The sequence below is a fragment of the Myotis yumanensis genome, unplaced genomic scaffold (assembly GCF_028538775.1).
Source record: "Myotis yumanensis isolate MYYU_CA2020_CCGP unplaced genomic scaffold, mMyoYum1.0.hap1 SCAF_3, whole genome shotgun sequence".
Classification (NCBI taxonomy): domain Eukaryota; kingdom Metazoa; phylum Chordata; class Mammalia; order Chiroptera; family Vespertilionidae; genus Myotis; species Myotis yumanensis.
The window spans coordinates 110,687,142-110,713,169 of NW_027223754.1; the positions used below are offsets into that span (position 1 = coordinate 110,687,142).

At 46.9% G+C, this 26,028-nt stretch overlaps 1 protein-coding gene and 2 pseudogenes across 2 annotated transcripts in view; 2 read left to right on the forward strand and 1 right to left on the reverse strand.

Annotated features, from left to right (window-relative positions):
* Positions 1–1,823: 1,823 nt before the first annotated feature.
* Positions 1,824–2,894, forward strand: LOC139005192 (death-associated protein kinase 2 pseudogene; annotated as a pseudogene).
* A 9,205-nt stretch (positions 2,895–12,099) lies between these two features.
* LOC139006289 (vesicle transport through interaction with t-SNAREs homolog 1B pseudogene) lies at positions 12,100–12,954 on the reverse strand (annotated as a pseudogene).
* Positions 12,955–24,742: 11,788 nt separating this feature from the next.
* The window catches only part of PARP4 (poly(ADP-ribose) polymerase family member 4), a 125,666-nt gene continuing 124,380 nt past the window's right edge, over positions 24,743–26,028 (forward strand). The window contains exon 1 of one of the 2 annotated variants that reach the window (XM_070409358.1): positions 24,743–24,829. Coding sequence is in view for 1 of the 2 variants with exons in the window: in XM_070409357.1 (XP_070265458.1) it covers positions 25,062–25,081 (20 nt within the window). In the remaining variant the exon portion in view is untranslated. Of the gene's footprint in view, positions 24,830–24,982; positions 25,082–26,028 lie in introns of those variants that run through there. The other variant, XM_070409357.1, reaches the window with a different exon arrangement.

Consider the following 26,028-nt stretch of genomic DNA (forward strand, 5'->3'; position numbering starts at 1 on the left):
TTCCATGGAGGCCTGCCTCTGTGTGGCTAGTTTCTCCTCCTCCTCCGTGTAGGCTGGTGATGTGGGTAGGTCAGGGTCTGGAAGAGTCACTAAAATCTGTAGGGGCCCCACTGGTTTTAGGGCAGCCTCCCAGGCCGCTTCATCTGCGGCCCGGTTCCCTCTTGCTTCTAGAGAGTCCCTTTCTGGTGCCCCTTACAGTGGACTAATGCCACCACCTTGGGTAGCCAGATGGCTTCTAGTAGAGCCAGAATTTCTTCCTTATTTTTGATGTCCTTCTCAACTGAAGTTAAAAGTCCCCTTTCCTTGTAAATAACACTGTCTACGTGAGCCATTGCAAATGCGTACTTGCTATCAGTATAAATCGTTACTCATTTTACTCTTGCCCACCGGAGAGCCTGAATAAGGGCAATTAACTTGGCCTTCTGGGCTGACGTCCCGCGAGTGAGTGCCTGAGACCAGATGGTTCGGTCTAAAGTAACCATTGCCATCCCCACATACCTGATTCCTTCCTGGACAAAACTACTCCCGTCTGTGAACACTACCTCATCCGGCGATTCCAGTGGGTGTCAGTGAGGTCCAGGCAAGCTGTCTGTACCTAGTTGATGACCTTTAAACAGTCAGGTAGAGGTTCTTCAGGGTCATCGTCTAGGAAGAGGCTGGCAGGGTTCATGGTGAGAGTCTTGTGAAACCTGATGTGGGGCTGGTCGAGTAGAAGAGCCTGAAACCGAGCTGGTGTTTCAGTGGCCATTAATTGGACTATGACCAGGGTTTGGTGACTTGCCAGTCCTGGAGGGTTGCTCTCCACCCATACGGTGGGGAAGAGCTGCTGAAGTCTTTTCAGGTATGCAGAGGGCTCACTGGCGGGTGACGCTTCCAGAAGCGGTTCTTCCTGTAAAAGATATCCCTCCAACAGAGGGCAGGTGAGTAGGATTCTGGTAGGAAAGGAACCTTGAGCTGGAGGGTCCACAGTAAGGTGGGCCTTGTCCCCTTCAAACGAGATGGTGGCTTGTAGCTTCTGTAGAAGGTCTCGTCCTAATAGGGGGTAGGGACACTCCAGGATGACAAGGAACGAATGGGTTACAGTGTTTTTCCTAAGATCTACTGTCCTTTTTGAAGTCCATGGGCAGAGAGTTGACTTTCCTGTGGACTCCTGAATGGAAGTTTTCTTGGTGGTTATTGGTTCCATAGGCTCGGTTAGGATGGAATAGGTAGCACCAGTATCTATTAGGAAGCTAACAGGCTTGCCCCCTATCTATAATGTTATCCTGGGCTCCTGGGGGCTGAGCGGGATGGAGCCCCGCCCCCCCCCCCCCCCCCCCTTCCGTCAACCCTCCTCTAGATTCAGGACCTTCATGGCCTGAGACTTCCTCTTCCTGTCCCGTCGGGTTGGTCGGGCAGCCTTTCTTCCAGTGTCCTTTTTTACAATAGGCACACTGGTTTTTCCCAAACTGGGGTCTACTTCCCTGCTGTTGGTCTTTTTGTGAACCCTTTTTCCTTTGGGGGTTTGTTTCTTCTAGAGCTGCTGCAACTGCCCTTGCTAGTCTCTTATCCTGGTTCTCCCCTGGGGAGTCTCTATTGTTGAATACCTTTTGGGGGGCGCCCCGAGCCCCGTCCTGGGTCACCGGGCGCGCCTCCAGTTGGCGCCTGGGACGGGGCTGGCCGCTCCGCCCCTCCGCTCCTCCGCGGCGGGGAGGAGAGCCGGAGGGCGCCGGGAGCGCGAGGAGCAGAGCGGAGCCGAGCGCCACACACCCTGCCGCGCCCCCCGTGCCCGCCGAGCCCCCTGCCCACCGCGCCCGCCCGCGGTGCAGCCTTCCGCCAGCAGTATGCTCCAGGCCTCAATGAGGAGCCCAAACATGGAGGCCTTCAAGCAGCAGAAGGTGGAGGACTGTTACGACATCGGAGAGAAGCTGGGGAGCGGCCAGTTTGCCATTGTGAAGAAGTGCCGGGAGAAGAGCACCAGGCTGGAGTACGCAGCCAAGTTCACCAAGAAGCCGCACGTGTGCCAGGAGGACATCGAGCGGGAGGTGAGCATCCTGAAGCAGGTGCTGCATCCCAACATCATCACGCTGCACGACGTGGTGCTCATGTTGGAGCTAGTGTCTGGAGGAGAGCTCTTTGACTTCCTGGCCCAGAAGGAGTCACTGAGTGAGGAGGAGGCCACCAGCTTCATTAAGCAGATCCTGGACGGAGTGAACTACCTTCATGCCAAGAAAATTGCTCACTTTGATCTCAAGCCAGAAAACATTATGTTGTTAGACAAGAATATTCCCATTCCACACATCAAGCTAATTGACTTTGGCCTTGCTCACAAAATAGAAGATGGAGTTGAATTTAAGAACATTTTTGGCACACCAGAATTTGTTGCTCCAGAGAATGTGTACTATGAGCCCCTGGGCCTGGAGGCTGATATGTGGAGCATAGGCGTCATCACCTACATCCTCCTAAGTGGAGCATCCCCTTTCCTGGGAGACACGAAGCAGGAGACACTGGCAAATATCACAGCGGTGAGTTACGACTTTGATGAGGAATTCTTCAGTCAGACCAGTGAGCTGGCCAAGGACTTCATTCGGAAGCTTCTGGTTAAAGAGACCCGGAAACGGCTTACAATCCAAGAGGCTCTCGGACACCCCTGGATCATGCCGGTGGACAACCAGCAAGCCCTGGTGCGCAGGGAGTCCGTGGTCAACCTGGAGAACTTCAAGAAGCAGTATGTCCGCAGAAGGTGGAAGCTCTCTTTCAGCGTTGTCTCCTTGTGTAACCACCTAACCCGCTCCCTGATGAAGAAGGTGCACCTGAGGCCAGATGAGAGCCTGAGGAATTGTGAGAGTGACACAGAGGAGGACATCGCCAAGAGGAAAGCCCTCCACCCCCGGAGGAGGAACAGTACCTCCTAACTGATGCAGCTCTCAGCAGCCACCAGGGAGGCCCAGGCCCAGCGGGGCCCCCTTCTGTGCAGACTCTTGGTCCCGTTTGTCACCAGCACCCAGGCATTCTGCATTTCTGAACTTGTTGCAAGAGAGATGGGCCTGCAGGCTTCAGAGGAGTTTGCAGGGGATCCAGGAGACCCTGGGAGCTGTGGCTTTTCCTATGGTGGAGGTGCCAGCATTCCCAAAGCTCTTATTCTCCATAAAACTGGCTCTCACCCATCTGTCAACCTCAGAACATGGAGTGCAAGTGTGGACTTAAGAAAACAGTGTAAATGAACATTGTCATCAATGGTGAAGGTCAGATTCAGGCAGTTTTCCTCACAGGATGAGGGAGTCCAGAACCAGTCTGGTCAAAAATTACACCAGGAGGACAGAGGCCTCCCCCATGGGGACAAGCCAAATGAGTGAAGTGAATCTTCGGGCGTGAGGGACCAATCCTGTGAACTCCTAGAACCCACGTGGAGTCAGCACGACCAATATATCAGACCTTCTAAAGCAGCCCATTGCCAGCCCACTGTATTGTAATTTTTTTTTCATTTTTATTGAACTTCTGGTTTATCTGAAAAAAAAAAAAAAAAAAGAATACCTTTTGGGCTACTTCAATTAATTGAGACTGATTCATGCCCTGGAATTCCTCTAATTTTTGAAGCTTCTTCCTTATATCTGAAGTGGGCTGGGTTACAAAGGCTAAATTGAGTGCCTTTTGGTTTTCTGGAGCGTCTGGGTCAATGGGAGTGTAAACTCTGTAAGCCTCTCAGAGGCGCTCCAGAAAAACTGTGCCGATTCCTGGGCTCCCTTAATGACTTCAGTAACTTTTGATAAATTTGTAGGCTTCCCGGCTGCTGCCTTTATGCCTGCTAGGAGAACCCGGTGAAAATTGTCCAAGGAAACCCTCCCTCCCGCCGAGTTGGGGTCCCACTGGGGCCGGAGGGATGGGAAAATTTCCTCTACCTGATCCCGATTCTCCTCTAGCGAACCTACCCCCTGGCCCTAGGGTGGCTTTCTTAGCCTCAAGCCTAATTCTGTCTCTCTCTTCCGCAGTCATCCCAGGTTGGCTGGTGGGTAGGAAGACAGATTCTAGGAGGCTAATTAGGGCTTGAGGCTTCTCAGAAAATGGGGGTTTTGAATCTTCCAATTATAGAGGTCACTTGTGGAGAAGGGGGCATAAACTAAGAAGGGTTGCTCTCCTAAATTCCCCTCTGTAGGGAATCTCCCTTAAGGGTAGGAGAGATCCCTTGGGTGGAGGGTTTCTGGAACTGCCCTCCCTTGCCTGCCTGGGGTTCCAAGTAGTGGGAGGTGAGAATGAAAGAGACCGCTCTCCCTGTGCTGGAGCCTGGGGATTTCCCTCCTACTGGAGGAGGGGGAGGGGGAAGGGGGAGGGAGGGAGAACTGGGGGCTTGGACAGCGTCTCCCCTTTGGCACTTCCCTTGGGGCCAGTGCCTCCCTTTTTGGGATTTCCCTGGGGGCTGGCTCTTCTTGCCGAGCTCCCCTTGCTGGCTACTAATACTTGAACCCCAATCTGTAGAGTATAATTCTTTAACTACGGTGGGGGATTTTGAACTAAGTCCAACCATTGATCTATGTAGGGAAAGTGGTCTGGGTGTGGACAGTAAATGATACTAACTGGATTCCTTCTATTAGTCTCCCTAAGTACTTTGGCATAAGCCAGTGATGGTGAACCTTTTGAGCTCGGTGTGTCAGCATTTTGAAAAACCCTAACTTAACTCTGGTGCCGTGTCACATATAGAAATTTTTTGATATTTGCAACCATAGTAAAACAAAGATTTATATTTTTGATATTTTTTTATATATTTAAATGCCATTTGACAAAGAAAAATCAACCAAAAAAATGAGTTCGCGTGTCACCTCTGACATACGTGTCATAGGTTCGCCATCACTGGGCCATAAGCTATTTACCCTTTGTTTAGGGAGGCAGAGTCCTCTATCAGTGGTTCTCAACCTTCTGGCTCTTTAAATACAGTTCCTCATGTTGTGACCCAACCATAAAATTATTTTCGTTGCTACTTCATAACTGTAATGTTGCTATTGTTATGAATAGTAATGTAAATATCTGATATACAGGATGGTCTTAGGTGACCCCTGTGAAAGGATCGTTCAACCGCTAAAGGGGTTGCGACCCACAGGTTGAGAACCGCTGCTCTATATGGTTGCAAACTGCTGTCCAAATATCTCAGTTTCCCTGCTCTGCCTGTCCTGGCCCACTGGCCTGTATTATCTAATCAATTTCCTTTTAATAATTCTCTTCTCCTTCTTATCACATACACAACCTTTATAAATTTCATACTTCTAAATTAGCCTTTAAACCTTTCTATATCCTTCAAAAATGCATAACCATGCCTTAGACCTTCTATTAAGTATTTCTATTTTAATATTCTTTCTTTCTGCTATACTTTTAGCAACTTGTATTGGCCTTTTCTTTCCTGATTACAGAATTAAACCTTTTTAATCTGGCCAATAAAATACTATATTCTAAAGTTTCTCTGCTGAATATTTCAATGCAGCCTAAGAAGCACCCAGTAACCCCGTCCTGCAAGGCTCAGAGACAGAAACCTTTTGTTTTTCATTTTCTGTTTTTATCTTTCCCCCCTCTCCCTCCCTTTCTGCATTAATCATTTACTCTGTCTTTGGCAGGGGGAGATAAGGACCTTTTATTTACAGGCAAGCAATAAACTAGCTAGTGGTTCTTAGTTTAAATCTCCCTGAGAATTTTATGACTCTTTTACAACTCTTTTACAAATAGTTAACTTTAGAACTTGTTTCTTTCTCTCTCTTGTCCTTACAAGTAGTCTTGGAATTAGCCAGCCTTTGTTTTAAACTTCTCTGGGTTGCAGTCTTTACAAATATTATACCTTTAAATTAACCTTAAAATCTTAAAATTTTAACTCAGTATAGAAAATTATAAATCAGGGAAGAGCAACTTAAATTCTACTTTACAGACAGAAATCTCCCTAGCTAAGAGTTTCTGGCGAGCTAATACTCTAAAAAAAAGAGCGAGGACTGATTACCAAGAATAAGGATTCTTGGCAGCTGCTAGAATGACATCCTGCAATTTCTTTTACAGTTTAGCCCTACTATATAACTGGGCTTTCCCTAAAGCGGGACTTGCCCTATCTTTAAACAAATTAAACAATAAAGAGACAAAACATTAACAAATACTCTCATGTTTGCAGCCAGACAGCACAATTCCTCTCAGTTAAGAGACACAGGACAACACAAAGTAGCTTTCGCTTTAACATTCTCATACTCACATTTATATACCTTCAGCAGACATTCACTTGGAAGTTAAACAGTTAACCAAATTCCTGCCTAACTTCCCTAACAGAAACAAATGTGGGGGCCTAACAAGAACAGATATGGAGGCCCTCCCTGAACCCACACCCCAAGAACAAGATTCTCAACCAGAGAAGGTATGCTGCATCCAGTCCTTCTTCTCGGTAATAAAATGACCAGTCAGCCCTAACCAGTTTGGCTCAGTGGATAGAGCGTCGGCCTGCGGACTGAAGGATCCCAGGTTCAATTCCAGTCAAGGGCATGTACCTTGGTTGCGGGTACATCCCCAGTATGGGGTGTACAAGAGGCAGCTGATCGATGTTTCTCTCTCATCGATGTTCCTAACTCTCTATCCCTCTCCCTTCCTCTCTGTAAAAAAATCAATAATATATATATATATTTTTTAAAAGAAACTGTTCTTTAAAATAAATAAAATAAAAAATGACTGGTCATACAAGCAAGAAAGTGAACTCGAATTTACTTCATCGAATTCACTTACCTCCGAAGGCATTTCTAGTGGCTCCAAAAGGATGCAGGGGCATGTCAGGTGTCTCCCAAATGGCTGTCAAGGCCACCAAGAAGCGTCTCTGGGGCCCTGGAACTTCTTCAGGTGGCACCTCCCCTACAGATTTTCTGGGGCTTGGCAACCAGGCTGGGGGAGGCCATCCGCCCTAGGCGTCTGAGACCAAGTGCCAGTAGGCACTTATCTCTTATCTCACTGGGGCCTCCAAATGTTATATTGTAAATCAGCAAGCTAAACAGAGGACGCCTTCATCAATCAATCAGTAAGCCAAATTAATTTGGAGTCTTTTATTATGCTAGCGGTCTCAGAGGAGCTGTCTCTCAAAGTCTGAGCAAAGCAACATGGAGGAAACTTCCCCTTTATACCCTCTAGATCAGGGCAAACTTTTTGACTCGAGGGCCACAATGGGTTCTTAAACTGGACCGGAGGGCCGGAACAAAAGCATGGATGGAGTGTTTGTGTGAACTAATATAAATTCAAAGTAAACATCATTACATAAAAGGGTACGGTCTTTTTTTTTTTTTTTTTTTTTTTTTTAGTTTTATTCATTTCAAACAGGCCGGATCCGGCCCATGGGCCGTAGTTTGCCCATGGCTGATCTAGATCCTTTGTCTCCCAAATATGGAGTTTCCGGACCCTTTGTAGGCTTTTCAAAGAGCCCTATGTAGATGTTTGTTACCAGAAGCTTGTAACCTTGAGCACAGCACAACTCGGTAGCCTTGAGCATTGTACATTTCAGTTAACTGGAGGGCATCAGGCATGGGAGTAGCTAGGGCCGGCAGTGGAGCGGCTTGTAAGGTCAGATAGTTGAGCTTATTTTCCCTATTATTCAAGCAAGCAAGAGTGTTTACAGAAGCCAAGAATAGCAGGGTTAATTCACAGAACAAAGGACTATCTGTGTTTAGTGGAAAATTTCTTTTTTTTCTTTTTTTTTAATTAAATCTCTATTGTTCAGATTATTACAGTTGTTCTTCTTTTTTTCCCCATAGCTCCCCTCCACCCAGTTCCCACCCAACCTCTGCCCTTACCACCACCCCACCCCCCGTCCTCATCCATAGGTGTACGATTTTTGTACAACCTCTTCCCTCACCCCCACACCCCTTTCCCCCCGAGAATAGTCAGTCCATTCCTTTCTGTGCCCCTGATTCTATTATATTCACCAGTTTATTCTGTTCAACAAATTATTTATTTACTTGAGTTTTAGATTCACTTGTTGATTGATGTGTATGTGTTGTTCATAATTTATATCTTTACCTTTTTCTTCTTCTTCCTCTTCTTAAAGGATACCTTTCAGCATTTCATATAATACTGGTTTGGTGGTGATGAACTCCTTTAGCTTTTTCTTATCTGTGAAGCTCTTTATCTGACCTTCAATTCTGAATGATAGCTTTGCTGGGTAAAGTAATCTTGGTTGTAGGTTCTTGCTATCCATCACTTTGAATATTTCTTTTTTTTTTTTAATATTTTAATAATTTTTATTTCTTAAAGTATTACAGAGTATTACATATGTCTCCTTTTTCCCCCCCCTTGACATTCCCCCAGCCCCTACCCCCCGCCCCCCCCCCCGCCCCGTGTCTTGTGTTTGAATATTTCTTGCCATTCCCTTCTGGCCTGCAAAGTTTCTGTTGAGAAATCAGCTGACAGTCATATGGGTACTCCCTTGTAGGTAACTGACTGTCTTTCTCTTGCTGCTTTTAAGATTCTCTCTTTGTCTTTCGCTCTTGGCATTTTAATTATGATGTGTCTTGCTGTGGTCCTCTTTGGATTCCTTTTGTTTGGGGTTCTCTGTACTTCCTGGACTTGTAAGTCTATTTCTTTCACCAGGTAGGGGAAGTTTTCTGTCATTATTTCTTCAAATAGGTTTTCAATATCTTGCTCTCTCTCTTCTTCCAGCACCCCTATAATTCGGATGTTGGTGTGCTTGAAGCTGTCCCAGAGGCTCCTTACACTATCTTCATATTTTTTAAAAATATATATTCTATTGATTTTTTTTACAGAGAGGAAGGGAGAGGGACAGAGAGCCAGAAACATCGATGAGCGAGAAACATCGATCAGCTGCCTCCTGCACACCCCCCACTGGGGATGTGCCCGCAACCAAGGCACATGCCCTCGACTGGAATCGAACCCGGGACCCTTCAGTCCGCAGGCAAACATGCTATCCACTGAGCAAAACTGGTTAGGGCTATCTTCATATTTTTGTATTCTTTTTTCTTTTCCGGTTGGGTTTTTTTGGCTTCTTCGTATTTTAGATCTTTGACTTGATTCTTGCGATCCTCTAGTCTGCTGGTGGAACTCTGTATAATATTCTTTATTTCAGTCAGTGTATGCTTAATTTCTAGTTGGTCCTTTTTCATAATCTCGAGGGTCTCACTAGATTTCTTGAGGGTCTCACTAAATTTATCGGCAGTCTCACTAGACTTATTGAGGGTCTTAATAAATTTATTGGCGGTTTCTAGAAAATTCTTGAAAAACCTTAAAAGTGTTGTTTTGAACTCTATATCCAGTAGTTTGCTTTCCTCCATTTCTGTCATTTGTGACCTGTTTCTTTGTCTCCCCATTTTTTATGCTTCCCTGTGTTGATAGAGTGGCTTTGTGTGCTAGGTGTCCTATAGGGCCCAGTGGCTCAGCCTCCCCAATTACCAGAGGTGGACACTCTTGGTGCACCCCTTTGTGGGCTTTGTGCACAGTCTTGTTGTAGTTAAGCCTTGATTGTTGTAGGTATCACTGGGAGGAATTGACCTCCAGGCCAATTGGCTGTGAGAATCAACTGTGTCTGCAGTGGGAGAACTTCTGTGCTGGAGACACCCTTCTGGGGCAAGACTTGCTTCAGTGGGGCTTTGGTGTTCACTGAGTCTGCCCCCTGAGTTTGTCCCTTATGGATCTGAGGAGTTGTAATCTGGATGGTCCCATTCTGACCACTGGCACTTGGATCTCTAAGGAGGTGCTAATTTAGCCTCTGCCTGAGGCCACCCAGCAGGAGCCCAGCTGTGAAGCAATGCAAGCTGCTGTGGGGCCTTGGGCCTTCTTTTGGAAGTTCTGGGTTTCTCTGATCCAGCTGCAGTTTGTTAGGTAATTTTTAGATTGCAAAGGGCCAGACCTTTCATATGCAAAAGCCTCTGCACACAGCTTGGGTGGGGAGGGGTCTTAGGGGATCAACAGGGCGGAGCAAACAGCTATGGCTGCTCCTCAGTCCTGCCCTAAGAGGCCCTGCTTCTCAGTGTCCCGGTAATCGCTGCAAGCACCTCTGAGAGAAAGCCGCCCTTGAGTTCCGACCATTGCCAGACAGTCCAGTTTCTCCTGTGTGAGTCTGGGTTCCCAGAGACTCACCCGGAACTGGAGTTCAGAGCAGTCGGGAACTTGAGACTCCCTCCAGGCTGAAAAAGACAACCGTGTCCCCAGTTGCCAGCCTCTTCCACATGCGCCGTATCCTCAGCTGCCAGCCCCTTCCACGTGCACCGCTCAGCTGCCAGCCCTTTCCATGTACACCTCCGTACCTCTGCACTTTACTTCCACACCTCCTCTGAGTCTCAGTGTGCTTTTCTCTTTCCTTCTAGTTGTAGAATTTCCACTCAGGTTTGGGGAAAATACTGATAAGACACCTCCCTAGGACATCTGCTGGACTGTCTCCTGGAAAGCAAACAAGCTGTAACTTTTCAAGACATCCCCTGGTATCTGCTCAACTTAAACACAACTGCCCCTTCCTTCCTTGTTGCTTGCAACAGTCACTGCTTAAAAGACCAGGCCATCCTTTGTTCCCTTCCCTGTATTCACTAGCAATACTTGGCCCTTTCCTCTTTTGGAAAGTAAAATAAACTTCCTCTCTGCATCTCTTCTTTAAGTTGTGAATTCCTTCACAGCCTGTGTGACCAGCCAAATCCTAACATTTTTCTATTCTGCTTGTTCATTTATTTTGGTTTTTAGATTTAATTATTGATATATATTTATTGCCATTCTTCTTCTTCTTCTTCTTCTTCTTCTTCTTCTTCTTCTTCTTCTTCCTTCTTCCTTCTTCCTTCTTCCTTCTTCCTTCCTCCCTCCTCCTCCTCCTTTGTCTCCTCCTCCTTCTTCTTCTAGAATATCCTTCAACATTTCATGTAATACTGATTTGGTGGTGGTAACTCCTTTAACTTTTTCTTATCTGTGAAGTTCTTTATCTGACCTTCAATTCTAAATGATAGCTTTGCTGGATAGAGTAATCTTGGTTGTAGGTCTTTGCTATTCATCACTTTTAATATTTCTTGCCACTCCCTTCTGGCCTGCAAAGTTTCTGTTGAGAAATCAGCTGACAGTCATATGGGCACTCCTTTGTAGGTAACTAACTGCTTTTCTCTTACAGCTTTTAAGATTCTCTCTTTGTCTTTAACCTTTGGCATTTTATTATTATTACTAGAGGCCCGGTGCATGAAATTCGTGCACGGGGGGGGAGGGGGTCCCTCAGCCCAACCTGCACCCTCTCTAATCCAGGAGCCATCAGGGGATGTCCTACTGATGCCTTAGGCCCACTCCTCATGGTTCTCTGCTCTCTGTGGGGCCTGGCTGCTTTGCCCCGCTATCCTCAGTCTGCAGGGCCTGGGGGCTTCACCGCTGCTGCCACGCGAATGGAGCCGCCATGCTCTGCTGTGCACTCTCTGTCTCTGCTGGGCCTGGGGGCTTCGCCGCCACCTTGGAGATGAAGCCATCACGCCCTGCTGTCAGCTCTCTGTCAGCCCAGCCTGGGGGCTTCACTGCTGTCTCTACGCCAAGGAAGCCACCATGCCCTGCTGTCCACTCTCTGTCTGCCGGGCATGGGGGCTTCGTCACCACTGCTGTGCGAAGGAAGCCACCACGCCCTGCTGTCTGCTCGCTGTCTCTTTCTGCTGGGCCTGATTGCCCCTAACTGCTCCCCTACCAGCTGTCTGCTCTCTGTCTCTTTCTGCTCTCTGTCTCTTTCTGCTCTCTGTCTCTTGCAGCCACCACCACATGAACAGAGCCGCCACACCCTGCTGTCCACTCTCTGTCTGCCAGGCATGGGGGGTTTTGTGGCTACCACAGTGCGAAGCCACCACAGGGTTAATTTGCATACTCACTCCTGATTGGCTGGTGGGTGTCACGAAGGTACATTCAATTTGCATCTTTCTCTTTTATTAGTGTAGATTTTTTAAGAAGTCATAAACAGCATTTATTACCTTGGTATATCACACTGGTCTTGTTGCTGTTCCTTCACATTAACTGGTTTTCCGTCTTCCCTTCCTCTTCCCACAGTGTCTACACAGTGCATTCTAGAACAGCTCACAGCAGCAATATGCTTATTCCACATCTCTAACACCATTCATTCTCAGGGTTAAAGTTCTGGTCCACACACCCTTCCGTGTAGGAAGTTCAGTGCTTGAGAAAGAATATGTAATGAATCAGGTCTCCCAGGATGGCTCCAGTAATATAACAATGGAAAGCAGAAACTTGTTAGTTGTCATTTGTCTGGACATTAACCAGAGAATCTTTTGGCTTTTGCTCAAGTTTTCATTTGTGTTTACCAGTCTATTCTTGGTATGTTCCAACTGGTCACTTTGCTCTCCCAGCTCTTCTATAATTTCTGAGCCAATCTGGTCAGTCTCTGTGGCAATCTGATGAGAATGCTCAATACTCTGGGTGGCCTGGTTCAGGCTGTCAGTGCCTTGCAAAAGCAACACCCTCTTAGACTGTAGCTGATTCATGTGCTTATTCTCTACAGTGTATGTGCCATATTTCATGTCTCCTTGGCCCCCATATGTGGCTGTAAAAGGTGTGCTTCTCACTTCCCAGTGGAGTTTGACAAGTTCCTTCCGGTAGTTTCAAAGCTTAGACATCATAGGGTTATGAAAAGATAGAGGTGCATAATGTAGTTCCTCTTCCATCTCTGCCAGTGTTTCATTTGCTTTCTGTTGCTTCTCATCAAAATCTCTGACCAACTTATTCTTCTCTTCTGTTCCCCCAGTCCCCAGGAGCACTCCAGCACCCCTCATAGGTCTTCAGGGAGGCTGCAGAAGATCTCCTGCAGTTTCTTTTTTTTTTAATTTTTTAAAATTGTTTTATTGCTTAAAGTATTACAAAGAGTATTACATATGTCTCCTCTTTTTCCCCGCCCTTGACAATCCCCTGGCCTACCCTACCCCCCAGTGTCTTATGTCCATTGGTTATGCTTATATGGATCTCCTGCAGTTTCTTGAAATGCTCCAAGGAGGTGGCAGAGGTGGCCATGGTGCAGGCCTTGCTCCAGCAGGGGCTGCCTAGATTCTGGGACCTGGGGCCTGCTCCTACCCCTGTGGTCAGCTGCCCAGCCCTGCAGGCATCAGGGCAACCAACACCATGGCTGCCCAGGTGTTAATTAGGATGTGTCTTGGTGTGGACCTCTTTGTCTCCTGTTGTTTGGGATTATCTGTGCTTCCTGGACTTGTAAGTCTATTTCTTTCACCAGGTAGGGGAAGATTTCTATCATTATTTCTTCAAATAGGTTTTCAATTTTTTGCTCCCTCTCTTCTCCTTCTGGCACCCCTATTATGCAAATGTTGGTATGCTTCAAGTTGTCCCAGATGCTCTTTACACTATCTTCATATTTTTGGATTCTTTTTTCTTTTTGCTCTTCTGATTGGGTGTTTTATGACTCCTTATATTCTAAACTAGAAGCCCAGTGCACGAGATTCATGCACTGGGGGTGGGGGGCCTCAGCCTGGCCTGTGCCCTCTCACAGTCCAGGACCCTTGAGGTGATGTCCGCCTACTGGCAGTCAGACATCCCTCTCGCAGATGGCGCTCTTGCAGTCCAGGACCCCTTGCTCCTTACCGCCCGCCTACAGTGGAGGTGAGAGAGGCTCCCGCCACCGCCGCTGGTGCCAGCCGTGAACCTGGCTTCTGGCTGAGCGGCACTCCCCCTGTGGAAGCACACTGACCACCAGGGATTAGTTCCTGCATTAAGGGTCTGCCCCCTGGTGGTCAGTGCACATCATAGCATCTGGTTGTTCGGCCGTTCAGTCAATTTGCATATTACACTTTTATTATATAGGATTGCTGATTTGATTCTTGGCATCATCTACTCTACTGCTGATTCCTTATAAATATTCTTCATTCCAGTTATTATATCCTTCATTTCTGACTGGTTCCTTTTTATGGTTTTTATGTTCTTTTTCTTTTTTTTTTTTCTTTTTTTAAATATATTTTATTGATTTTTTACAGAGAGGAAGGGAGAGAGACAGAGAGCTAGAAACATCGATGAGAGAGAAACATCGACCAGCTGCCTCCTGCACATCTCCCACCGGAGATGTGCCCGCAACCCAGGCACATGCCCCCGACCGGAATCGAACCCGGGACCTTTCAGTCCACAGGCCGACGCTCTATCCACCAAGCCAAACCGGTTCCGGCTTATGTTTTTTTTCATGTTGTTGAAGTTGTCACTAAGTTTTTTGAGCATCCTTAAAACCATTCTTTTGAACTCTGTATCTGGTAGTTTGCCTCCATTTCATTTAGTTCTTTTCCTGGAAATTTTTCCTGTTCTGTCATTTGGGACATATTCCTTTGTGCATTTGACTGTTTCCCTATGTTTGTTTCTATGTATTAGGTAGAGCTGCGACATCTCTTGGACTTGGTAGGATGACCTTGTGTAGTAGGTGTCCTGTAGAGCCCAGTGGCACAGCCTCCCCAGTCACTCAAGCTGGGTGCTCCAGGTGTGCTCCTGTGTGGGCTGTGTGCACTGTCCTCTTGTAGTTGAGCCTTGATTGCTGTTGGCATCACTTGGGGGATTAAACCCCACGCCAGTTGGCTGTGAGGACCAGTTGCAACTATAGCAGAGAAGCTGCTGTGCAAGAGACACCCCTCTGGAGCACCACTTGCTTCGGTGAGGCTTTGGTGCTCACCAAGTCTGCCCCCTAAGTTTGTCGCTTGTGGGGGTGGTAAGGTTGTAATCTGGCATCTGCCGCTGTCTACTGGGTACCCTGACTCCCAAGAAGAGCTAAGTCAGTCACTCGGCACAAGCTACAGAGTGATCTGCAGATGGCTGGGGTCAGAGGTGTCCAGGAAAGGCCAAGCTGCGAACCAAGGCTGGCTGCCACTAGTAACTACTCAGACTCACTCCCTCTGAGCTTGTGAAGTAGATGTTCTGCAGTGGTGGGGCAGCAACTTGAAAGGAACCAGAATCATATGGAGAGGAACTGCTGGTCTGGCTGAAGGGCAAGAGCTTGGGGGTAGCTTTCTGCCAGATAAAAGTGCTGGCAGAGGCCATTATTCCTTTTCTGAGACCTGCCTCCTCCCAGAGCCAGCAGGCAGGCCATATCTGAGTCTTCATTAACCTGGCTCACACTGTTCACCCTGCCCTGAAACCCCACCGCACCCAACTTTCAGGCCTACTCAAGCCGTTTCAAGTGGCTTTTTCATATACACAAATGGCCTCTCTTGCCTCATGCTTCAGACTTTTCTAAAATATCTAAAACATTCAGCATCTGGCCTCCAATTACCTCAAACCTCTTGCTAAGTGGCCACACTATTTTTTTTTTTTATTGAATTTATTGGGATGACACTGGGTAACAGATTTCAGGTGCACAATTCCACAACACAGCAGCTGTACATTGTCTTAGGCCGCACTACTTCTTTTTTAAAATTAAATTAAATTTTTTTATTCATTGATTTGAATAAAAATGGGGGGAGATAGATAGAAAGATAGAGAAACATGGATTTGTTGTTCCACTTATTTGTGCATTAGTTAGTTGTTTCTTGTATGTGCCCTGACTGGGGATTGAACCCAAAACCTTGGTTTATCAGGACAATGTTCTAACCACCCGAGAAACCCAGCTAGGACCTGTTGATGTTTTCTACAAACCAACTTTTGATTTAGTTGATTGTTTTTCTGTTCTCTGTTTCATATATCTCTGCTCTAATAATTATTAGTTCTTTTTGCTGTCTTTGCATTTAGTTTGCTCTTCTATTTTAGTTTTGTTGTTGTTGTTAATCCTCACCCAAGCATATTTTTTCCATTGATTTTTTTAGGGAGTAGAAGGGAGGGAGGGGGGAGGGAGGAGAGAGAGAGAAAAAATAGAGAGAGAGAGAGAGATCAATGTGAGAGAGACACATCGATTGGTTGCCTCCTGCAAGTACCCTGACAGGGCCAGTGATCAAACCTGCAACCCACACATGTGCCCTTGGCCCTTTGGTGCATAGGCCAATGTTCTAATCACTGAGCAACACCAGCCAGCCTTTTTTGTTGTTGTTGTTCTTTAAGGTGTAAAGTTAAGTTGTGATTTGGGAATCTTCCTTTTTTTAAACAAAGGCATTTAGAGCTATAAATTTCCCTCTGAACACTTTCACTGCATCCTATAAGTTTTTGTTTTCATTCATTTAAAAGTATTTTCTAATTACACTTGTGAATTCTTCTTTGACCCATAAGATTTTTAAGTGTGTTTTAATTTTCATATATTTGCTATTTTTCCAGTTTTTCTTCTGTTAACTGATTTCTAGCTTCATTCCATTGAGGTCAGAGGAGATACTTTGTATGATTTCAATTATCTTTTTTTTTTTTATGGTTTCATTCTTTTTATTTATTTATTTATTTTGGTTAATCTTCACCCGAGGATATTTTTCCATTGATTTTTAGGGAGAGTGGAAGAGAGAGGGAAAGACAGAGAGAAACATCGAGGTGAGAGAAACACATCGATTGGTTGCCTCTGACCAGGGCCAGGGCCCGAGGAGCCTGCAATTAAGGTACGTGCCCTTGACTGGGATCAAACCTGGAACCCTTTGGTCTGCAGGCCAATGCTCTATCCACTGAGCAAAACTGGCTGGGCTGATTTCAATTATCTTAAATTTACTGCAAATTGCTTTGTGACCTAACAAATGAGGTGTGCTGGAGTATGTTCCATGTGCATTTAAAAAATATGTATTCTATTGTTATTGTGTGAAATGTTCTACATGTGTTTTATGTCTCATTGGTTTACATGACCTATTTCCTTATTCTTCTTCCTAGTTTTTCAATCAACTATTGAAAGTGGGTTCTGGGTAAAACTCCTGTCTGGTTTGTGCATCCTCCTACCAGATTGAGTCGGCAGAGGCTATTATACAGGAGGCCCGATGCCTTTTGGCTGCTGTACAACCCTCTGCATTGTATTTTTAAAAAATTTAAGATATAACATTCTTTTCCCCCTTGTTTTTATAGAAAAGGTTTATATTGATGGAATTGTCAGTTTTTCTTTTTATGGCAAGAGCTAACTTTGATGTGTTAAAACTAAGTAAAATGCATTTACTCAACCCAAAGCAGGCATTAAAAAGAAAAACCCCAAATGCTCTCTTGTATCCATTTTAAGAGTAGGATTGGCGCTTTCTGCTATTACCTGAGTCCTGATCTATTACCCCAGGGAGAGCTTGCCAATCCTGCACTTTCCCGGGGTGGAAAGGCTGCAGTGGGGTTAAGGATAAGGTTCCTTGGGCCTACCTTCTCCCATTTACCTTCTTACATTTACCTTTCCTTCCTCAGAAAAAAAAAGAGAAAAAAAAAAGAAAGTGGGTTCTGAAGTCTCCAACTGTTATTGTAGAACAATATATTTCTCCCTTCATTTTTATCAATTTTTGCTTTATATATTTTGGGGCTCTTTTGTAACAACTTTTTAAATTTGTTTTTATTGAACTTAGAGAGAGAGGAAGGGTGAGGGACAGAGATATAAAAACATCAATGAAGACAGAGAAACAGCGATCAGACTATCAATCCCCAGAGGGAAAGTAGGGGAGGGAGGGGGTAAGGGGGAGAGATCAACCAACGGACTTGTATGCATGCATATAAGCCAAACCAATGGACCCGGACAACAGGGGGATGAGAGCATGAGCGGGGGGAGGGGGCGGGGAGGTTGGGGGTTAATGGGAAATGAGGACACATTTGTAATACCTTAAGCAATAAAGAAATTAAAAAACAAAACATCAATGAGATTAATTGGCTGCCTCCTGCACACTCCTACTGGGGATTAAGCCCATGTGCCCTGACCAGGAATTGAATCAGTGACCTCTTGGTTCATGGGTCGATGTTAAACCACTGAGCCACACCAGCAGGATCTTTGTAACAATTTTTTATTTAAAAATCTATTTTGTCTGATATCAGAATAGTCTTCTCTGCTGTCTTTTGATTATTATTTGCATGGAATGTCTTTTTTCCATCCTTTCACATTCAACCTAAATGTGTATTTGAACCAAAGGTGAATTTCTTCTAGATAATATATAGATGGATCATGGTATTTTTAAATGAAAAGAAGAATAACATTCTCTCACTTTAAATAAAAAGCTAGAAATTTAATTAAGCTGAGCAAGGAAGACATGTCAAAAGTTGAGATAGGCTAAAAGCTAGGTCTTTTATGACAAACAGTTAGCCAAGTTGTGAATGCAAAGGAAAAGTTGTTGAAGGATATTAAAAGTGCTACTCCTGTGAACACACAAATGATAAGCAAAATAGCCTTATTGCTGATAAGGAGAAAGTTTTAGTGGTCTGGATAGAAGTTCAAAGTAGCTACAACATTAAAAGAAGTTCTACTGTTGGTAAAATTCTATCAATTAGCATCACATGCTACAGAGAAATTGTTCATGAAAGAAGAATCAATCCATGCAGCAAACTTCACTGGTGTCTTATCTTATACTAGCGGCCCAGTGCACAAAATTTGTGCACGGGGGCAAGGGGGTGTCCCTCAGCCCAGCCTGCATCCTCTCCATTCCGGGACTCCTGTGGGATGGGGCCTAAACCGGCAGTTGGACATCCCTCTCGTAATCTGGGACTGCTGGCTCCTAACCGCTCACCTGCCTGCCTGCCTGCCTGATTACCCCTAACCATTCTGCCTGCCTGCCTGGTCACCCCTAACTGCCCTCCCCTGCCAGCCTGGTCACCCCTAATTGCCCTCCCCTGCCGGCCTAGTCGCCCCTAACTGCCTCTGCCTCGGCCCCGCCACTGTGGCTTTGTCCGGAAGGATGTCCGGAAGATGTCTGGTCTAATTAGCATATTACCCTTTTATTAGTATAGATAATAAAGAGCTAATATGCAAATTGTTGTCACACCTTCACGCCATCACGCTGTAACAGCTCAGACACTCAACACTGGGGAGAGAGGAATGGGGACCAGCCAGGCACAAATGAGCTTGCAAGAGAGGAATGGGGACCAGCCAGGCTGTGGCCCGGGAGAGGGACAAGTCACCTGCCCTGCAGTCCCAGGCGCCAGCGGCTGCACCTGTGCCGGTAGCCTGGGAGAGGGACAAGCCACCAGCCCCACGGTCCTAGGCACCTGTGGCTGCAGCCAGCCCAGGCAAAGCCGGCCCAGGTTCTGGGTGCCTGTGGCCAGCCAGAGGGAGGAAAGCCCAGGTCCCAGGTGCCTGCAACTGGTCGGAGGAGGGAATCTTGGGTCCTGGGTGTGGGGTGAGGCAGAGGCGGTTAGGGGCGATCAGGCCAGCAGGGGAGCAGTTAGGGGCAATCAGGCAGGCAGGCAGAGGTGGTTAGGAGCGATCAGGCTGGTAGGGGAGCAGTTAGGGGCAATCAGGCAGGCAGAGGTGGTTAGGGGCAATCAGGCAGGCAGGCAGGCACGCTGTTAGGAGCCAGCGGTCCTAGATTGCAAGAGGCAGTCGGACATCCCCCAAGGGGTCCCGGATTGGAGAGGGTGCAGGCTGGGTTGAGGGGTCCCCCACCCCCGTGCACCGGGCTTCTATCTATGTATATAAACAGGGAATATGCTAATTAGCTGAGCATCACGACCGCTCAGAAGGAGCTGCGAGTGCAGATGGGCAGGAGGGGACTGCATGCCGTCCCCACCCCAGCGGCCGTGGGGAGACTGGGGCTTGGGGCGGGCTGGAGCAGAGACACAACACACAGGAGCACCTGCCCCACCCCAGCGGACACAATGCAGCGGCCGGGGGAGTGCTCAGAGCAGCCGCTGCGTGGCTTGGAGCACGCCCCCACCCCAGCGGAGACAACACTGCGGCCAGCCGGCGCTACACGGGTCAGGCGTGGGTCCCGGCCCCCTCTTGCACAGTGGGAGGCGGGGCGCCTCCTCACATGATTTCAATCACACGCTAGGCCTCTATTATATATATAAAAGCCAAGCGACCAGAACGACTGGTCACTATGATGTGCACTGGGGCAAGCCAACCCACCCGATGGGGGTGGGGCCAGCTGGCCAACCTCCTGCAGCCCTTCCTCCAGCTAGCTGGCCTAGATTGGGGAGGACCAGCAGGACCCCACCCGTGCACGAATTTGTGCACTGGGCCTCTAGTTTTAAGATATTGACATAACTACCCCAACCTTCAGCAACTACCACTCTGAGCAATCAGCAGCCATAAGTATTGAGACAAGACCCTTTACAACCAGATTACACTCACCAAGGGCTCAGATGACAGTAAGCATTTTTTAAATAATATATTTTTTTTACAAATTTACAAACATTTTTTAGCAAAAGTTAAAAATTTTAACAAAAATTTTACATTTTTAAAATAAATTTACATTTTTTAGCAAAAGTGGTTTTTAATTAAGTTATGTACTTTTATTTTATTTTTTTTAAATCTTTATTGTTCAGATTATTACATTTGTTCCTCTTTTTTCCCCCCATAACTCCCCTCCTTCCAGCTCCCACCCCACCCTCCACCCTCACTCCCCACCCACTGAGTTCATCCATAGGTGCATGATTTTTGTCCAGTCACTTCCCGCATCTCCCACACCCTTTTTCCCCCAAGAATAGTCAGTCCATTCCCTTTCTATGTCCCTGATTCATTATAGTCACCAGTTCATTCTGTACATCAGGTTATTTATTCACTTGATTCTTAGATTCATTTGTTGATAGATGCATATTTGTTGTTCATAATTTGTATCTTTACCTTTTTCTTCTTCTTCCTCTTCTTAAAGGATACCTTTCAGCATTTCATATAATACTGGTTTGGCGGTGATGAACTCCTTTAGCTTTTCCTTATCTGTGAAGCTCTTTATCTGACCTTCAATTCTGAATGATAGCTTTGCTGGATAAAGTAATCTTGGTTGTAGGTTCTTGGTATTCAGCACTTTGAATATTTCTTGCCATTCCCTTCTGGCCTGCAAAGTTTCTGTTGAGAAATCAGCTGACAGTCGTATGGGTATTCCCTTGTAGGTAATTGAGCCTCTTTCTCTTGCTGCTTTTAAGATTTTCTCTATGTCTTTTGCTCTTGGCATTTTAATGATTATGTGTCTTGGTGTGGTCCTCTTTGGATTCCTTTTGTTTGGGGTTCTCTGCGCTTCTTGGACCTGTAAGTCCATTTCTTTCTCCAGGTGGGGGAAGTTTTCTGCCATTATTTCTTGAAATAGGTTTTCAATATCTTGCTGTCTCTCATCTTCTGGCACTCCAATGACTCTGATATTAGTCCGCTTAAAGCTGTCCCAGAGGCTCCTTACACTATCTTCACACTTTCAGATTCTTTTTTCATTTTGCTTTTCCAATTGGGTGTTTTTTGTCGAATCTTTGGTTTGATTCTTGTGCTCCTCTGGTCTGCTATTGGGTATAATATTCTTTATTTCAGTCCGTGTATGCTTACTTTCTAATTTCTTTATCGTAGCATCGAGGGTCTCATTAGTTTTCGTGAGGCTCTGCACAAATTTATGGCAAGCCCTCAAAATTGCGATTCTTAGCTCCATATCCTCCATTTCTGTCATGTTTTTTTGTCTCCGCATCTTTTATGCTTTCTTGGTGCACCCCCTTGTGGTCTCTGTGCGCAGTCTTGTTCTAGCCAAGCCTTAATTGTTGTAGTTAACACTAGAGGGATTTGACCACCAGGCCGACTGGCTGTGGAAATCAGCTGTGGGAAAACTTCAGTCCTCAGGGGAGGCGCTAGCCCAGCCCTTGCCTGAGGCGATCGGCAAATGGCTGTGCGCAGGGTTTGGGCGGGGCGGGCTCAACAGGGCGGGGGGGAGGGAGCAGCTATGGCCGCTCTCAGTCCGTCCCCAGGGGCTCTGCCTCTCTGTCCCAGCAACCGCTGCAAACCTCGGAGGGGCCGTAGCCAGACAGTCCCGCTTCTCCCGTTTGAGTCTGGGTCCCTAGAGACTCGCCCGGATCTGTAGCCCAGAGTCTGAGACTCGCTCCTGATTGAAAACGACAACCGCGCCCTCAGCCGCCAGCCCGCTTTGCGCGCGCACCCTCACCACCGCACCGCCGTACCTTTAAATTTTCCACACTGCGCCTCCGCTGAGCGTCGGAATGCTGTTGTTTTTGCTTCTAGTTGAAGAGACTCTCCTCAGCCAGCCTTCCCGTGGTTCTGGTTGATGTCCGCTCCGACTTTTAGTTGTATTTTTGAAGTGGTTGTCCACGGCGGCAGTCTCCGGTGTTTACCTATGCTGCCATCTTCGATTCTCCTCAAGTTATGTACTTTTAAAAAAGACATAATGCTATTGCACACTTAATAGATTAGAGTATTATAATGAACTCCAGGGGGTCACCGCTTGGGGTGTTCTAGTCAAGAACGAGAAGTGGTCATCTTTTTGTTGTTGATAATCCTCACCCGAAAATATTTTTTTCCATTGATTTTTTAAAAATATATTAGTATTGATTTCAGAGGAAGGGAGAGGGAGAAGTAGAAACATCAATGATGAGAGAGAATCATCAATCCACTGCCCCCTACAAGCCCCCACACTGGGGATTGAGCCCACAACCTGGGTATGTGATCCGCCCCAGAATTGAACCTCAACCTCCTGGGTCATAGGTTGACACTCAACCTCTGAGCTACATTGGCCAGGCATCCATTAATTTTTTTAGAGCGGAAAGGAGAGACGGGGAAAGAAACTTCGGGCCTACAACCCAGGTACCTGCCCTTGAGCAGGAATTGAATCTGTGACACTGAACCGAGACCCCCTGGTATGCAGGCCCACACTCTAACCCAGCCGTGGGCAAACTAAATGAATAAAACTAAAAAAAAAAAAAAAAGACCGTACCCTTTTATGTAATGATGTTTACTTTGAATTTATATTAGTTCACACAAACACTCCATCCATGCTTTTGTTCCGGCCCTCCGGTCCAGTTTAAGAACCCATTGTGGCCCTCGAGTCAAAAAGTTTGCCCACCCCTGCTCTAACCATTGAACCAAATGAGCTAGGATGAGATGTGGTCGTCCTGAGGTAGTTTTATTTACTTGCAGCAAGTAAAGGAGACAGGGAATTCATACCCAAACCTCTGTCTTACAGAAAGGAGGCTTAGTTGTTGCTTATATACAATATTCAGTTAATTACATATTTTCTCCTTGGCAGTTGGTTAAACTTATTGTTGGGCTCCTGGTCAAGATCATCTCTTTACAGCTGCATCTGCAAAATACTGTGCTACATGTTAACATTTAGCAAGAATAGCACTGTCAGAACCACCCAGATCTGAGACCCTTGTCCTATCTAATAATATAGTGTAACACAACTTTTATATGCACTGGGAAACCAAAAAATTCATGTGACTGGCTCTACTGTTGCGACAGGCCAGTAAACCAGGACACGTGGAATGAGGAAACTGAGATAGTTAAACAAACTGACAGAGCAATTTACAGCAGATACAGATGGTCACCTCCCTAGAAATAACATCTAGGCCTCAGTTGTATTTCAGCTCAGAAAAGCAGCAAAATCAGGTGGGTGACACCAGGATCAGCTTTGATGACTGACCAACTAGTGAAGACCACAGCCCTGAAGGTGCACACCTAGAAAACCGATTAACATTCTGCTGAAAACCTCCCCTGAGAACTCCCTATGATTCCTACCTTAGAGAAAGAGATTAAGCCTCAAGACAAAGGACCCAGCCTGTGATCTCCCTCTGGGAAGCAGCCCCCCCCCTCACCCCCACCCCCCCCCCCACCCCCGCCCCCATTCCTTTTCCCTTTTCTTCCCCCACAGGCAGGCATCTCCTAACGCCAGTGGTTGGCAAACTGCGGCTTGCGAGCCACATGCAGCTCTTTGGCCCCTTGAGTGTGGCTCTTCCACAAAATACCGACTTCTGCTCATGGGCCACGAAGTTTCAATCGCAGTGTACGTGCGCCCCCGCACGTGGTATTTTGTGGAAGAGCCACACTCAAGGGGCCAAAGAGCTGCATGTGGCTCGCCAGCTGCAGTTTGCCAACCACTGTACCTAACATAAACCCTAAAGGACCCCCACCAGGCTTGCAACCAGGGAAGCAATGGGCAGCGGCCCCTTCTGCCTAACTAACCTCTGAACCTGATCCCAAGGCCCCTTTTTCTCTCTCTTTCCAGAGAACTAGGGCAGCCCAGCCTAGGCCCTTCTGTTCCTTCTATGCTAAGCCCTTTCTTGTTTTACTGTCCCCAGCTTTAATAAATGTTCCCCTTGTAATCACTTAGACTCGTGCTGTGAAATTTTTACTGCACAATATCAAGATCCCACACACTACCACTGGCCCTAGGCACACCCACCAAAGACCAGGTTCCCTTTCCCCTAACACTGTGATACTGGCATTATTGTGGTGGTCCAGAACCCAACCTGCAATATCACTGACGTATGTCGGTAGTCGGGTATAGATTCACAACCTTTCTACATCTTTTCTCTTCTCATTTTCTTCATATCTGGGAAATTTTATTCTTTCCCATCACTTCACCCGCTACTCAATGAATCTCCAGCCCTCACTTCTCTGGAAGAGCAGATTTGTATTTCTAACCACTTAGGAACACTGCCAGGAACTGCAAACTCAGGAAGTCTTAAACTAAATTCATTATCTTACCCTCCCGTTTCCCCAATCCCAAACCTTTCCAAAATTTGCTTGTTCCAAGCTCCCGGGAATCACCCTCACTTCTCAGTTAAATGGCAGCACCATCCACACTTTCTCCAAAATCCAACTTTGGAGTCACCACTCATTTGCTAAATCCCGCCAGAAAGATGAAACAAAAAATCCTAACCCTGGGCTGGTTCGGGAAGGAAAGCCCGCCTGCGCAGCCGCGACCCGGCCGCGGAGCCCACGGTCCCGGTGCGGGCGCGGCCGGCGGCGGGGGGGGGGGGGGGGGGGGGGGGGGGGGGGCGGGGCTCCGGCGGCCCCGTCCGCCCTCGTCAACGCCCAGGGGAGTCTCGAGCTCGGAACCGCCCGGAGTCAGAAAGCCCAGAGTCCGGAGGTACAGGGAGCGGCCGGGTCCTCTGGCAGGTGCGTGGGCGCCGCGGGGTAGTCTTAGTCCCGGGCGTCAGCCCGGTGCGCTCGCGGGGGCCGCTGGCGGGGACTGGACGCGGGGGCCGCCCGGGCGCTCAGGCCCGGGTCTCCCGGAAGGAGCCGGTCGCGCCGGGGCCCTGCGTTTCTTGTTTCCGACGTGCCGAAGGGCATGTCTGTCTTCTGAAAGCTGGGTTACAAAGCAAACTTTTGCAAAAAGTCCAGGATTTTGATGGATAATCAAGGAACACCGTGAGTAATTGGAAAAACCGTGCGTGATAGGAACATTTACTGTCAGTTGAAGTTCAAAGTCGAAACCTGAAAATGAGTTTAATGATTCCTTCCGGGGCTGAGTGTTAACTCTCAGTCTCTAGAAAAGCAGGGCGCGGCCCAGAGTTCAGCCTTAGGCTCTGGGTTGCAAAATGACAGTAAACATGAAGATCTGTAAAATGTGGCGCTAGAATAAAGGAGAAGTTCACCCGAATGTGTGCGGGTTGCAGATCCTTTCCGTGCGCTGACTTGATCTTGTATTCAGTAAGCACCCGTTAGTTCGGGTCTATGTGCTCAGAGCTGTGACAGGCCTCTGGAGGTGGAGCAGCACCAGAGTGGGGGCTCTCTCTTCTCAGGGGTTCAATAGTCCCATTAGGAAGGTGCAGAGTTGATGCCATTTGAGTCCAAATATGCAAATAGTGTCAGAGGATATTCGGTAATCCTTGGTTTTAATGGATGTGGGAGTTTTTAGTAAGCAAGCGTTTATTGAATGCCTACTGTGTGCCCTAGAGTCTAGGTAAAAATCAACAAAGCCCAGCCCTCTCATGGGATCTATTATACTGGAGAAACTAAAAGTGTTAAGAGTGGATATGAGGATGTGTGTGACTACAGCTGCCCCCGGGGGCCATGGGGAGGCTACAGCCTGTCCTGGATCAGAGCTAAGGGTTCCAGGGAGGCTCCCAACTGCACTCACAGTTTCTGGATAAAGTGGCCAGAATTTGTGAGAGAGAGGCTGAAAGTTTCCCAGGACTTAAATATAAAAGTCCATGGTTTCACTATCACATGATGTTAATTTTTAATTAGAAATTAATGCATATATATATATATATATATATTCTCAACCAAGGATATTAATCCTCACCCGAAGGTATTCTTTCTATTGATTTTTGTTTTGTTTTGTTTTAGAAAGAGTGGAAGGGAGGGAGGAA